At 44.6% G+C, this 16048-nt stretch overlaps 1 protein-coding gene across 1 annotated transcript in view; it reads right to left on the bottom strand.

The window, feature by feature from the left end:
* Window positions 1–15259, bottom strand: part of ITGAV (integrin subunit alpha V) — a 93377-nt gene extending 78118 nt beyond the window's left edge. Inside the window, exons 1-2 of the mRNA XM_038422732.2 lie at window positions 14860–15259; window positions 2980–3107 (exon numbers count right to left, since the gene is read on the bottom strand). Coding sequence (XP_038278660.1) covers window positions 2980–3107; window positions 14860–15026 — 295 coding nt within the window. The 5' untranslated portion in view covers window positions 15027–15259. The remainder of the gene's footprint in view (window positions 1–2979; window positions 3108–14859) is intronic.
* Window positions 15260–16048: the final 789 nt, after the last annotated feature.

The following is a 16048-nucleotide window of genomic DNA, read 5'->3' as shown; positions in this document are numbered from 1 at the left end:
TAATCCAGAATACCAAATTTTCAAAAGAGATTGCTGCAATGAGGAGATGTACATAATCAGTATCCTGGTCAACAAAGACATTTGTACAGAGGTCATTGTCTTGATTGACAAGCCTCAACTATACTAAAACCAATCTTACCCTATTCAAAAGGACTGTTCAGGGTGGTTTGCAAAAGTGTTATAATCAATGATTTGGAGTGAATATAAAAAATAAGACACCTGAGAATCTGAGTTTCTAAAGCTCATGTAACATCAGAAGTGTCAGCTGTGTTAAACATTCAGATTCCGCGTGTTCTGCTCTTAAGTCTTGTTGCCTGAATATGGCTTTGAGTACTAGTCCATCCCTTCTGTGAGAATTGGAGAATATTTTTGATATCTGGAGTACAGTTGTAAGATTTATTTGCTTAAAATATGTTTTAAATTAACCTTTCAGGACTAAATTAGGCAACCATGGGTTCATATTTAAGTTTTGTCCTCCCAGAACCTACACTCTTTTACCACCTAACTTTGGACATGAGGGAAATGAGAAAAGGTTTCTTTGAGGCAAGGACCTGGGGTGAAATCCTGGCTCCACTAATGTCAATGGGAGCTTTGCCATTGACTTTGATGGCGTCAGGATTTCACCCTTGTTGTATTTGTGCTGTAAAGCACTTAGCATGCTTTAGGGCATTGTGAAATAAATGTAAAAAGGTCAGTCTTATTTCTAGATATATGTTAAGAAATATTTTGAAGAACAAATATGTGATAGACCATTATGATATGTAAAGCTAGTGCCCCAACATTACTTTCCAGTCAAATCCAACCCCACATTTTCATGATTCTTACTCTACCCTGTTCAGAAGGGGAAAAAAAGCCTAGTAACTTGAAAATAATCATTGTACACAGCTTTTATCCCCTAAACAGTCTGACAAACTGGCAGCTGTGTACTGAGATTTTACAGCCAAAACAACATGGTTTGTTCTCAATGAAGAAAGAGTCAAATGTTGATATGAGTTTTATACACACTATGCCAAGTACAGCTTTCAACTATTTAGAAATTAGTAAACAGAACAATTTCCAGTATCATATGCAGATTTCAGAGACTTTGGGGAGATACCTTGACAAATTAATTCAATAGAAGAGTAGCATCTTCATTGTACTGTAGTACAATTTACAAATTCTGAATAAGCATGACAACCTATCAAGCCAAAACTCATGTGTGCATACATGTACATAGATGGTACTGACAGAGACACAGATGGACGGTGACCTGTAATGATCTAAATCACCAGTGCTTCCTCAGGCCACATTAATATATGTCTTGCTAATCCACACTCATGACATGCAACGGTTTTTCCACATGCTGGCCTAAAACAAGCTGTGGGAAAAAGGATTCAATACCCATGGGCTCAAGTGTAGGAACACGTGCAGTGGATTATCGCATAGCCTGCTACAGCTGGAGGAAATCACTAAGTGTAACAGAGCATGAAGACTGAATGGAACGATAACATTGCACAGTGTAATACATCACCAATATTGTTTTCCATTTCAGTACATTGCTGACATGGGTTAATTTCTCATTGCATACCTATTGAGAAATCCTGACAAAGATGTGAGGTAAGTATTGTGAAATGACTGGAGTTGTAAAAACCCCATTGATTTCTGTTCATGAAAACCTTTGCTTTTGTTTCAGTTTACACCCACGGGTTTCAGTTTGAGGTTTTTGAATAACCTGAGTGGGAGCTGCACACATGTAAGTCAGGGCCGTATTTACCATGTAATGTCTTATATATTTCAGAATACAAAAGAGAAAGTATGAATGAATAACCAGGGCTGTATCATGTTAAGCAAAAAAAAAAATAATAAAGAATTACTTGTGATCACATAAGCTTCCAACACACACCAAAGACACTGAAATTCTCAATGAGAAAGAAGAGTAAGCCCTGACTAGTGAACCAAACCAAGAGAACTTGCATTCAAACTAACTGGGATCACAGCCCCCCATCTGAATCTGAACGGTCCCACACTGTCAGACATAGCTTAGTCACAGCGCTTCTCAAATACGGCCACCAGGGGCCTTTCTTGTGGCCACGACAGCCTCCTGGGCAAGTATTGGCCTCTCCCTCTCTCTCCCTTTGCTCCTGGATGCACTGCCCTGCACCACCTTGGGAGACAGGTGGGGCACAACGCTGCAGGAGCAAGGGGAGTTCTTGACCAACCTTGCGGAGGGGGCAGGCTTCAGGTCCCAGCAGCGGGGGATGGTTGGGCAGTAGGCTCCAGCAGTGGGACTTCAGAAGCCTAGCTGCAAGGCTTCGGGTGCTCTCCAGCCCTGGCTCTGGCCGCTAGCCCCTGGCTCCGGTCCTAGGCTCCCACCGCCACACGGCGGGAGACAGCCCTGGGTGTTGACCCTGATCCTGGCCGCCCAGCAGCGGGTTTCAACCTCTGGCTTCAGCTGCGCAGTCCCCAGCTCTTACCAGGCAGCAGCAGGCACTGACTCCTAGCTTCGGCCCTGCAGGACACGCCCCCAAAATCACACTGGGCCTCCACTGCCTTTCCCAGCCCCACAACCATCCCTCCAGGCCGCCCTGCCTCCCCGCTCCAGGATTTAATTTGTCCTGGTGCTTGCTGAGAAAAGTGATAAACATACAAGCATCATTTTTCACCTGGGAAGCTGCGCTAAATAATACTCGTTGTGAAAAGTAATATTCATATGTTCTTTAATATGAAAAGTGATATTAAAGAACATACAAATATTACTTTTCACAACATTAATCTTATTACTTAGTCCACAAATAAAAACCTACATAAATAAATTACGATTTGGATGTGTACATGTCCATATTTATTTGTTTTTCCTAAAGTTAATTAAGTATTTTAGGAAAAAATGTCAGTGTGTGTCATTCTGAGGCTACCAAAAACTTTGTTGTGAAAGCCCCCTGGCTTAGGGCATGGGAAATCTTACAAGGTCCATCTACTTACAGCAAGTAAATCACACTTTACCTGTGGAATCAAATATAACTGGCTGGCAGTTTTTGTTGGAATTCCAGTTACACTTGAGCACCTGGCCTCCTTCTACAATGTCAGGTTGTGTAGTGTTCGCTTTTGGAGCGCCCACCAGAAGAAATATCCTAAAGTAAAAAAGAAAACAAATAGAAGATTCAAGAGCACAGTCACTAACTAATAATAATAATTCTTAGCTCTTCTACAGTGCTTTAAATGGTTATGTAACCATGGTTCTAAGACACGACCTTAGAATTTGGTTCCAAACTACTTCAAGTTTCAGGGATGTTTAGATTAGGGGGGTTATTTTGGATCCTGTGTAAATGCAAGTTAAAACAAAATTTTGACTAAAAACCAGACAGCTGAGAAAGTGTAAAGAGAGATTCATGTTTAAAATATTTCCTGACTGATTCATATTTCAGACAGACATTTAACTGTACAGCCTTTCCTGTTATACACACACGCAAGATTGAATAACGCAAGGAGGGGAGGAAAGGATGTAGTGTACCCTGGTTAACAAACAAACAAAAAAATAGTCTGGCATCACATCTAGTTCATTTCACACCTCAAAGCAATTCAAGGCAGATAGTCAAAGGCCAACCTTGATAAAAATCTGGGATTTTTCATCTTAAAATATGCTTACTGGTAAGTCAGCCTAGTAGTAGCAAATCTTTCTTTAAAAAAAAGATAAGGCCTTCCAAGAACCCCAGCTGATGTCAACCACACCTTTGCATGTTTGGCATATGACCGAGTCTTTATTGAAACCCATCAAAAACGAACCCTTTTCTCTCTTACATCCATTCTAATTTTTAAAATCTTCATGTGTATTTAGATTTGCATTCTGCCCACTGGCTGCTGTGACATAAGGCTGTGAGAACTTGCAGATTGCAAAAATCTATTTATATATATTCAGATTGCGAGCGACAAAAAGAGAGAGAAATCAATTCAACTCAAGATTATTCATCTTTCAGAAACTTGGACAATTCCGCGAACCATGTTTGACTAATCAGCACTTTCTTTAGGGTCTGAATCTGAAACACAGTGTGGATATATAATAAGAGGAGGCAATTACGAAGCACTATTGTATTATTTCCATTTTATACTGAATACTATGACACTGTTCCCCCCCCCCTTTAAAGCCACAGATGACCATTTTCCTCAAATACTTTTTAAAATGCAGACAGTGGATAAAAGTGTTAATACCAATGCAGAGAGGAATGCTTAATAAAACATAGAATCGTAGAACCATAGGGTTAGAAAAGATCTCAAAGGGCATCTAGTCTAACCCCTGCCAAGATGTAGGGTTTGTTGTGTCTAAAACCATCCAAGACAGATGGTTATCTAGCCTCCTTTTGAAAACCCCCAGTGAAGGAGCTTCCATGACCTCCCTAGGCAGTTTGTTCTATTGTCCTACTGTCCTTACAGTTAGGAAGTCTTTCCCTGAGATTTAATCTAAATCTGCTATGCTGTAGTCTGAACCCATTGTCTCTTGTCCTACCCTCTGTGGCAAGAGAACAACTTTTCTCCATCTTTTTTAATGGCAACCTTTTAAGTGTTTGAAGACCACTATCATGTCCCCCCTTAATCTCCTCATTTCAAAACTAAATATACCCAGTTCCTTCAGCCTTTGCTCATATGGTTGCATTCCATCCCTTTGCTCATCTTTGTCGCTCATCTCTGGATCCTTTCCAGTTTCTCTACATCCTTTCTAAATATTGGTGACCAAAACTGGACACACTACTCCAGCTGAGACCTAACCGGCACTAAGTTGAATGACTCACATGCTATGCCTCTGTTAATGCAACCTAAAATTGCATTTGCTTTTTTTTTTTTTTTTTTTTTTGCAACTGCATCATATTGCTGACTATTGAGGCTGTGATCCATCACAACTCCCAGATCCTTTTCAGCAGTGCTGCCGTCCAGCCAGTTAACTCCCATTTTGTATTTGTGCATTTGTGTTTTCTTCCTTAAGTGTCATCATCATTGTCCTATTACGCCTCTGGCGTTTAGGGCAGCAATGAAGCTCCTCCACTCCTGTCTGTTTTTGGCAAGTCTTTCAGTGATTCCTCAGCTGTGCCCCAGGTTTTCAGCTCGGCTTCCACAGCTCTTCGCCATGTTGTTTTTGGGCGGCCTTGTTTTCGCTTGCTTTCAGGTGTCCATCTTATTGCTACTCTGATGATGGAATCAGTTTCCAGGTGATGCACGTGACCGATCCATCTCCAATGCCTCCTAGCAATGATGATGCTCAGATCCTCTTGGCTGCACTTAGTCAATAAATCTTGGTTTGAGATTGTTCTGGGCCAAAAGATATGGATGATTTTTCTGAGGTAGGCTGTATGGAATGAAGACATTTTGGACATGTCATACTTTCTCATTCCCCAGCATTCTGCACTATAAAGTAGTGCTGAAAGTACACCGCTCTTATAACTCGAGTTTGGTTTTGGCGTTGTATTTTGATGATTTCCAGACTGTATTTAAGCTCCTGAAGGTGTTTCTGGCTTTATTGATTTTGTACCGGATGTCCTGGCTTGTTCCACCGTCCTGGCTGATAGTGTTGCCCAAGTATGTGAATGTTTCTACATTGGTGAGCACATAATCCTCTATCCGTACTGGTGATGGTGAGGCAATATTAAAGGTCATGATAACTGTCTTACTGCAAAAAGAAAAGTAGTACTTGTGGCACCTTAGAGACTAACAAATTTATTACAGCATAAGCTTTCGTGAGCTACGGCTCACTTCATCGGATGCATTTGGTGGAAAATTCCACCAAATGCATCCGATGAAGTGAGCCGTAGCTCACGAAAGCTTATGCTGTAATAAATTTGTTAATCTCTAAGGTGCCACAAGTACTCCTTTTCTTTTTGTGAATACAGACTAACACGGCTGCTACTATGAAACCTGTCTTATTGCAGTTGATTTTCAGTCCAACTGGCTGGCTGAATATGTTGAGTTGAGTTGTTTTCTCCTGTATATGGGTATGTGATAGGAGAGTGACATCATCTGTGAAGTCCAGGTCTTCAAGGGATGAGAAGAGTGTCCATTTAATGCCTCTTGGCATGTGTTCTGTTGTACGCTGCATTACCCAGTCGATGGCAACGCTGAAGAAGATTGCAGACATGAGACACCCCTGCCGTACTCCTGTTTTGACTTCAAAATTGAGCTCACTGTGATCGATACTGCATGTAAAATTGTCCTCTAGTGTCTGTCCCTAAGTGTAGCTCCTTACATTTGTCTTTGTTGAATTTCATTTTGTCATCTATAGCCTAGTTCTCCAATTTATCAAGATCTCTTTGAATTTTAGCCCTATCCTCCAGAGTGTTTTCAAACCCCCTCCCCACAGCCATCTTTGTGTCATTTGCAAATTTGATCAATATACTCTCTAGTCCTACACTAGGTCATTAATAAATATATTAAATAACACCAGACCTAGAACAGATCCCTGTGGAACCTCACTTGAGATCTCCCTCCAATCTGACATCATTTCATTGATAGTTACTCTTGTCTGCTGTTACCTAATTATGAATCCACTTAATGGTAGTTCCATAGAGCATGCATTTCTCCAGCTTACTTATCAGACCGTCACATGGGACTGTGTCAAAAGCCTTGCTAAAGTCCAAGTATATTAGGTCCACAGTATTCCCCCTACCCACCAGTTACTCTGTCAAAGAAGAAAATCCAGCTGGTTTGGCATGATTTGTTTTTAGTAAACCCATGTTGGCTGCTAGTGATTACCCCTTCATCCTCCAAGTATTCCCAAATTGTATGTTTTATACATTGCTCTAGTAGCTTACCAGGTATCAAGGTCATGCTGACTGGTCTATACTTCCCCGGCTTCTCCTTTTTAAAGATGGACACCACATTAGCCCCTCTAGTCTTCCAAGATTTCTCTTGTCATCCATGAATTTGCAAATATTATTGCCAGTGATGCCAAGATTTCTTCACCTAATGCCTTCAGCACCCAAGGGTGAATATCACCAGGCCTCTCTGACTTGAATTCATTCATATTAGACAGAACATCTCTGATGTGTTCTTCACTTATCCTGATCTGCATCTCTTCCCCTTTACTGTCTATGGTAACTTCACCAGTCATCCAGTCACATATTATTTTTGTGAGAAGACTGAAGGAAAGTAGGCATTGAGCAGCTCTGCCTTCCTATCGTTTATGTCAAATATGTATTTGTCAAAGCCAGAAACTCCAGCCAGCAGGGGCAGAAGCAGCCAAAGCAGGGTCTGCTGCACTGGTGGGAGGAGGTAAAATGGGGCAAACTGGGGCAACCCCTCCTTCTATACCCCTGGACACAGAACTGTGCAGGGGAGACCATATAAACACGAGGACCCTAGGACCCAGGAAACATCGCCCCCCTCCTTATTTGCTTGTGTGGGCTCCATATTCAGAGAACCTTCAACACCTTGGAGTGGACTTTTTCTGCCCTATACTGATTGGCTGTTTGTTCTAATCCTCACAGGGTATGTCCTGTGGTATAGCCACGGCTAGCCTAGGACAGCAGACTTGAGCTTGTAGGGCTCAGGCTAAAGGGCTAAAAATCATGGTATAGATATTCAGGCTTGGGCTGGAGCCCAAGCTCTGGGACCCTTCATCCTTGCAGGTCCCTGCTCTGTACCTTTCATCCCTCTTCTCTTCCCTTCCCTTTCCATTTACCTCATCCCCTCCTAACTAAAGGAGGAGAAAAATTGTGGAACCAACATGCTCTTTGCTGTCATCACATTGTTTTCTCCGCCTTTGTGTTCTACCCCTTCCCTCACCCTGTGTCTGTCTAGTCTATTTAGATTGTAAGCTCTTCAGGACAGAGACTGTCTATTACACTGTGTTTGTACAGAGCCTAACACAATGGGACCCCTTTGTTGGTTGGCCCTTATGTACAAGCAAAATGAATGTGTTAAATAAGAAAAGAATACTTCTAACAAAAGGAAGAGAAAGGACAGCACACCCAGTGTATCTCATCCCTAGATATTCGTAAGAACATACTATGTTATAGGATTCTCCTGTCTATGCTCGGAATATTTTCAGATAGATTTAAAAACCAGAGAGCCATAACAGAGACAGCTTAGTTTTGGTTTTAGACAGCTTTAGATAGCACGGCTTATTTAAACAGAGTCAGTCTTGAAACTGATTCAGATAGCCATAGTGTAAGGCTGGCAAACAGTTAGTTGAACCAACTTCAACATTGGTTAGAAAGGTTTCAGAGTAGCAGCCGTGTTAGTCTGTATTCGTAAAAAGAAAAGGAGTACTTGTGGCACCTTAGAGACTAACAAATTTATTAGAGCATAAGCTTTCGTGAGCTACAGCTCACTTCATCGGATGCATTTTCCACCAAATGCATCCGATGAAGTGAGCTGTAGCTCACGAAAGCTTATGCTCTAATAAATTTGTTAGTCTCTAAGGTGCCACAAGTACTCCTTTTCTTTTTACTGGTTAGAAAATATCCCTTGCGTAGACACACCCAGGTTTCTTAATCTTCTTTACATTTCAACTGCTGCTTTCTAAACTTTCACTTAAGGAATTCTTAATGCACTTACCAAAGTGAAGCAAGGGGTGCACCAGATTTTCAACTGGGGTCAATCAATATAGTCAATATACACAAGTTATACTAGCTGAGGATCTGGCTCACGGTTTTGAAATCAGTCAGAATGATTCCTGAACAGCTATTCATGTTACAAGTGAATCCCAAAAACTTAAGGCCTGATCCAAAGCCCAGTGAAGTCAATGAGATTCTGTTTTTAATGTTGCTGGTTTTCATGCAAGGGTGGTAGTACTGGTGGTGGCAGTCACAAATGAAACAAAAAGGTACTTGATGTAGTCAGGACAAAGGAATGCTTGTTTCAATGCAATGTGCAGTCCACCACGGGTAGGTATCCCAGTGTGCAACTCACTACTGTCCAGCAGTGCATTGTCTTTTGGAAAGTTTTAGCAATGCATGGTGGGATCAAAACTAGTCGTGCCTCCAGGGTCAAGTTCCCATCATGCAAACTTTCTCCAACCCATAATGCCATCTCTATTCCATAATTTTTCTTCCTATTTTGAAAATCCCATTAATTTGCAAGGGACTTGTCACAGTCCGTCATCTCTGACGGAAGCATGGAACCGGCACAGCTCTGAACTATTGTCATGAGCATTGCAACCACGGGACACGATACTCCGGTATTTGCAGAGCCTCAAGAAGAGCCACGGAGAACGTGATGATTCTCTGGAGAAAAGACTACAGTGGGACATAGTGAGAACCAATTCAAGATTGTTGGTGGGGTTCACAGAGCAGCTGCAAATGGTGGAGTGCCAATTCTAAGCCTGAGAAATGAGCACTGACTGGTGGGGTGGCATTGTTATGTAGGCTGGGGATGATGAGCAGTGGCTGCAAAACTTTTGGATGAGCAAGGCCACATTCCTGGATCTGTGTGCTGATTCCCCTCCCCCAGCCCTCCAGTGCAGGGACACCAGAGTGAAAGCTGCACTGACAGTGGAAAATCAAGTGGCATTCACGCTGTGGAAACTTGCAGTGCTGGATTGCTACCAGTCAATGAGAAATCATTTTGGAGTGGGAAAATCCACTGTGGGGAGCCGTTGTCATACAAGTGTGCAGGGCCATTAATCATCTCCTGGTACACATGGCTGTGACTCTTGGCAGCATGCGGGGCCCAGTAGATGGATTTGCAGCAATAGGAGGACACACCTATCCCTACTTTGGCACCAGACCACCTTGCCACTGAGTACATCAACAGAAAGGGCTACTTTTATGCAAGAACTGGTAGATCACTGAGGATTCTTCACAGACATCAATGTGGTCTGGTCAGGGAAGGTGCATGATGCTCACATCTTTAAGAACAGAGGGCTGTTCTGAAAGCTGCAAGCAAGGACTTTCTTTCCCAACAGGCAGACTTCTACTGGAAATATTGAAATGCCAACAGTGATTCTGGGGGACCCAGACTTCCCCTGCCTTACGAAGTCATCCACCGACCACCTTGACAGATTCAATTACCAGCATAGTATCTGTGAAGCAAAGGGGGAAGAGTTATTGCCAGCATGTAGGGCAGAGATAGAGCAGCTGTCTACTGCATTTGAATAGCCAGACACGGGCTATCAGAAGAGCTGAGCATGGAGATATAGGAGCTATATCAGAGAACCTCTGGAAGAGCACTTTAACGGAGAGCCACAGTAAGACACTGTGGTGTTCTGTGTTCTACATGGCTCTGCAGTTTGGGGACCTGTTACGAATTGTGCGATGTTTGATGCACATCTACGATCATAAAACTGGCAATGCACCTACTAATTTTGTGGTGCTTGCTGTACATTTTTATTGACAAACACAAAGTCACAATGATCCTATGAGTTGTGTCACAGTTTACAATAAAAACTAAGTGGGTGCTCTCATTACCACCAGGCACTCTGCAGCATACGTTCAGAATTAATGAAGATGAATTATTTTCCAAACAATAAAGTTTTATCAAGTAACAAAAAATGCTGCAAAAATTGTGTAAGTTAAAAATAAACACATTAAAGCCTTAATAAACTTATGAAGCAGAGCTTAAAAAAGCTAGGTCAAGTAAAGAGTCGGTGACCCCCCAAAAAACAAAAACCACATTCTACATAGCAGCAATAAAAAAGGCTAAGAGATCAGTGATCAGTGTCACAAGTTTGGCAGAAATTGTATACAGGAAAAGCTGTGTTATCCTGCACTTTACCAACTGGAAAGCTCTATAAACCAGCATTTCTGATCTTCCCTACCTGGCTCAGTGTGGCTCCCCGGAAGTGATGACACGTCCCCTGGTGGAAGGACAGCAACAGGGGCTCCATGCGCTGCCCCCGCCCCATGGGCAGAGGCAGCACACACAGCTTCCTAGCCACACCTCTGCCTAGGAGCAGCAGGGATATGTCGCCACTTGCAGGAAGCTGCCTGAGGTGAGCGCTGCCAGGATCTGACACCCCGCACCCCCTCTCGTGCCCCCAACCTCCTGCCCCCTCCCACACCCAAACTCTCTTCCAGAGCCCATGCCCTACCCCCCTCCTGTGCCCCAACCCCCAGCCCTGAGCCCCCTCCCACACCCAAACTCCCTCCTTCTTAGTTAACTGGAATTTTTGACTTACCAGCACCCCCCATTCCCCCAACATGCCAGATAACAAAGCTTTTATTGTAACATGATCCAGCGTTGATGTCACTAAATGCCTTTTCCTAATATGCTGAAAAACAGTTTTCTGGGATTTTTGCACAATGGTCCGCTGAAGATACCATGTAGTTTGTTGTTCACTGCCTATTTTCTCTCTCACACAGTGGTTGGACCAAATGGGCAAGTTATGTTTTTACATACATTGTCAAGCTTCTGCGTATTACAAAGGAAGAATCATAGATCTGATCCTGCACCAGTGAAGTCAATGAGAGTTTTGCTATTTAGCCACAAGCATGCAGTGGGGATAAAGAGAAGGCTAACTATTCAGTGTATGACACAGGAAAATTTTGTACACAAGGGACAAGCTTCAAGATTTGAAATCAGCTTTTTGGAGGGGACTAAGGTTTATAACTTGTGCTTCATTAAATTCTTGATGTTAAATTTTTTGGATGTTAAACTTCGCAGCTCCTGTTGGCCAGGACTAGCGCTCTGGGTGGAGGCAAGGCACAGAGCTGCCTGGCCAGTCCTCCGCCTAGCAGCTGAGTGAGGGGGATGTCACAGCTTCCGGGGGAAACCCCCAGGTAAGTGCTGCCCAGAGCCCGCCTCACCCCGTCCCGGGCCCCAACCCCCTGCCCCACCCAAACTCTGCTGCTTCTGGGAGGGGGAGGCACGGAGCCAGGTAGGGAGCCTGCCGGCCCCGCCAACCCCCCCCCCCAGCACCAGCAGGGGTCCCGGGCCGTGTGCCGCCGCCCATGCACCCCAGCACCAGTGGGGGTCCCAGGCCGTGTGCCGCCGCCCGTCACCCCCCAAAATCAGCAGGGGTCCCAGGCCAAACCCCAAACCCGCTCAGTGACAGTGGGGGGCCCAGGCCGTCCTACCCCAGCACCCGCGGGGACCCCGAGCAGCCCCCTGCCAAGCAGCCAGGCTGCCCTCCCCCAACACCCGCAGGGGCCCAAGGAAGCTCCTCACCAAGTTTTATTCACTGGTATTTTTAGTAAAAGTCAAGGACAGGTCATGGGCTGTGAATTTTTTGTTTCCTTCTGTGACCTATCCTTGACTTTTACTAAAAATACCTGACACTAAAATATAGCCGTAATTATGATCACTGCTTTGCATGTATGCAATCTGGTGTAAATATCATGAAGATGATATTTCAGAATGTGTGTCTCTTTCACAGTAAATATATACATTTATGAAATATGCAATACAGCTAATGATTCTGCAAACATCTGAACAGGTCCATTGTATAAAGGTAGCGCATGAAACCTTGATTCTGCAGAGTTATACATGTTCTTAACTTTAAGGGCACTAACAGTGAATAATTTCATTGAATGGGACATGCTTAAAATTAAACAGATAATAAATCTGCAGCATTGAGGCTTAATTTTGTAGGGTAAGCACACAAGATACATATTTTGACTGCATAAAGATATAAAAAAATTAAACAGGTACTGTGCAAAACAAAACAAAACAGTCTCTCTCATTTGGCTGGTCATCTGGAAAATGCCAGTACTCTAAGGGTTACAAGCAAACAAACACTATAGTAAACCAGGACTGTTTACAATAAGGCATTAAGAGGTCACTCTGACTCCCATTAAAATCAATGGTAAAATCCCCCATAATTGACTTCAATGAGAGTTGCATCAGACCTTTAGTGCCAGAAAACAATATGAATGTCTCATTTGTTTACATATTTACTATTGTTACTCAAGATATACAACCAAAGATAATAGTATAAAACTTGCAGAATGAAGACAGCACAAAAAAATGTTGCAACATTTACAAGTTAAGGCAGGGTGACTTCTATTTAACTGGAGGAACAAAGAATGCAGGCAAGACTGATACTTTGCAAAAAGTGTTACTCAATATTTATATAATTTTATAAACAAATTCTAGTTGTTAAAATCAAGAGATGAGTAGAAAAAATCACCCCATATGTCAGATGTATGCAAGTCTTCTGCATCTAAAGTTGATTTTTGGAGGGGTAGAGAGGGAACAAAAAGGAAGAACTATAACATGTGTCCCACCTAAAATAGATAAATTATAGTATTATAATTAATTAATTAATTAATTAATCTAAGAGTTGATAGAAGAACTATGGAACGCTTTTGTGAATCACCATCCTTACATCATTCTGAATCCTTATTTTAAGGTGCCAATTAAAATCGGACTGCAACGTCTTCAAATCTCACACCTTCAAGAAGTGCACATGAACAATAACAAAATCTCTAGAGCACTTTTGATCCTTTAGAACCCTCAGATACTTCTCAAAATTCAGAGATATACCATTGAAGTACCTCCACCTTTTCAAAGGGCTATAGCAATGGAGTCAAACAGCTTCATACACAATGTTGGAGTGAGAAAAAGATATTCTGATTACATTGATAAAGTCAGCAGAAAAAAATCCTGTATTTTTGTTACCTGCCAGGGGAGCTACTTGGGTAGATTTTTAAAATAGGATACTCAGTGTATTGTATGCAACAACGCAAATACAAATCTGTACCTAGATTTGTATACATAATATTTACCATGACTATGACACTATTATTAGTATTATTACAATACTGTTAAGAAAATTTTCCAGTCCAAGCACATAGTCTATTCCTTTGCCCTCAACTCTGATGAGAGTATGAAGAACTATATATTTTGCAGACCAGTTTTAAAACAAAAGTGACCTATCCTATGTTTGCAGGGAGTAGTATTTTGTATATCCAGTTTGTGCAGACAAAGCATACGCAGGCACACATAAAAGGATGGATCTGTTTTTAAAAATGGCCCTTAGTGCCCAGGCAGCACAATTTTTATGGTCTCATTCAAAAGCCAAGTCTATAGATTTAACAAGATTCCGTTTGGGCCTAATAAAATCAGTGGAAGTCATTTTGTTTCAAGTGGGCTTTAGATCAGTATACCCTGGAAGAATGAAGGGATGATTCCATCCACCTGGGATTTAAACCTATTGTTTCAGGGTGTCGACATATTTAAATCCTTAATGTTAGGCTATTTAGCCATCCCCCTCAAACACTAATCCTGCCATTCGCTTTCCTCTGAAAGGCTTAATACAGAGAACTTGGTTAATTTTCTCCCAAATAAAAAATAAGCTACAGTAGCAATTTCGATGCTTAGGTAGCCTCCTTTTAGCTTGGTTCTTATTATTGTGTGAACTTCTGAATTACTTTTCCGGCTGACAAAGTTCTTTGCCACAGGTGACAACGGATCAGAGTTTCAAAAACAGAGTTTCTTTCAGCCACCCAGGTATGATTTCCACAGCCAAAAGCCACTCACACAACGCCCTCACTCCTTCATAGAAAGCGCCCCTCAACATTGTACGCTTGGGATGCATCTGCTCAATCTCAAAACCACCGCGCGGGGGGGACGAGAGAGGGGAGAGGGCCAGGGAAGAAATCAAGTGTCTGGAGAGCCGAGCTAGAGTAGAGCAGGATGTTCGCCCGCTTCGGGGGCCAGGGGAAGAGGACGGGACGGGACGGGACGGGACGGGACGGGAGGCTTTGTTCATGTCACGATTCTCCCGGCCCTCCAAGGGTGACCAGATGTCCTGATCTGATGGGCACAGTCCCGACAGCCGGGCCTTTGACTTATATAGGCGCCTATTAGCTCCGGACCCGCGTCCTGATTGTTCACACTTGCTAACCCCCGACCACCAGGGGCCACAGCCCCTCTGGGGACTCACGCGGCCAAAGGGGACCCAGGCTGCAACACCCCACCGGCAGCGCGCGGACCCCCGCCGGGCTGACTGATACGTACGAGGAGGAGTCTGGGGCGAAGAAATCCACAGCGAAGCCGAAGTAACTCCCCTCCGAGCCGGAGTAAACCGCCGGGCGCTCCACGTCCAGATTGAAGGCGCCGCCGAGCGCCAGCCAGCGGCCCAGGAGCAGCAGCAGCAGCAGCAGGCGGCGGCAGAGGCGAGCCATGGCCCGTGCCCAGGCGCCTGGCGATGCCCCGCGGATGCCCGAGCGCCCGCCGGCCCCAGCAGCCCGAGGCGGCTCCCGCGGGCGGAGGGGCGCCTGGCAGTGCCCGCGGCCGGCAGGGACCGGCTCCCGGGGCGTCGCGGCCGGGTCGCTTCCTTTTCGCTTGCGCTCCCCGAGCGACGCTCCCCTGCGACTGGGGCGGGCGAGGAACCGCCGCTGCCTCCGCCTCGGCCCGGCGGCCACTGGGGCAAGTGGGCGGAGCGTCAGCCTGAGGCGGGGAACGGGACAGGGCCGGCGCCGGGCGCGAGAGCGGGTGCTGGCTTCGCGCCGCCCCGCCGGCCGGGGAGGGGAGCCCGAGGGGGGCACCTGCTGGGCTGCTCGTGCGCCGGGCCTGGGGCGCCCCTCCGTGAGCGCCAGGCCCCGGGGCGGCAGGGGGGTCGCGCAGGACACTTAGGTCGCCCGTCTAAGGTGCAAAAAAAAAACAAAACAAAAACAAACCCACCAACAAAGAAACAAACCTGGGACCTCCAGGATGCTTCTGGTCCCAGAAATCCAGACAGCGGCAGTGTGTGCTGAGCACCCTTGCGGAGTTCCCGGGGCAGCTGCCTCCGAAAAAGGGAGGATTCCGGGCAAAGGTGGGCAGGTGGCACCCCTACTCGGTCAGTTGCCCCTGGAGGGGAAGGGAAATGATGGTAGCACAAAAGCCTGAAATCAGAACTGAGGGGAAAAAAGGATTTTGTGTGTGTGTGGGGGGGGGGGGGGTCAGACTAGCTACAAAACCAAAGAGTGTGCCTTAAAAGATTCTTGGAACAGGGAAGCAGCCGCGTTAGTCTGTATTCGCAAAAAGAAAAGGAGGACTGGTGGCACCTTAGAGACTAACACATTTATTAGAGCATAAGCTTTCGGGAGCTACAGCTCACTTCATCGGATGCATTTGCTGGAAATTTGTTAGTCTCTAAGGTGCCACAAGTACTCCTTTTCTTTTTGGAACAGGGACTGTGTCTTCATTCTCCTGGGGGGTAATC

The sequence above is a fragment of the Dermochelys coriacea genome, chromosome 11 (genome assembly GCF_009764565.3).
Source record: "Dermochelys coriacea isolate rDerCor1 chromosome 11, rDerCor1.pri.v4, whole genome shotgun sequence".
In the NCBI taxonomy this organism is placed as follows: Eukaryota; Metazoa; Chordata; order Testudines; family Dermochelyidae; genus Dermochelys; species Dermochelys coriacea.
Note: the sequence above shows the minus strand (reverse complement) of the source record. Positions and strands in the feature narration are given on the sequence as shown.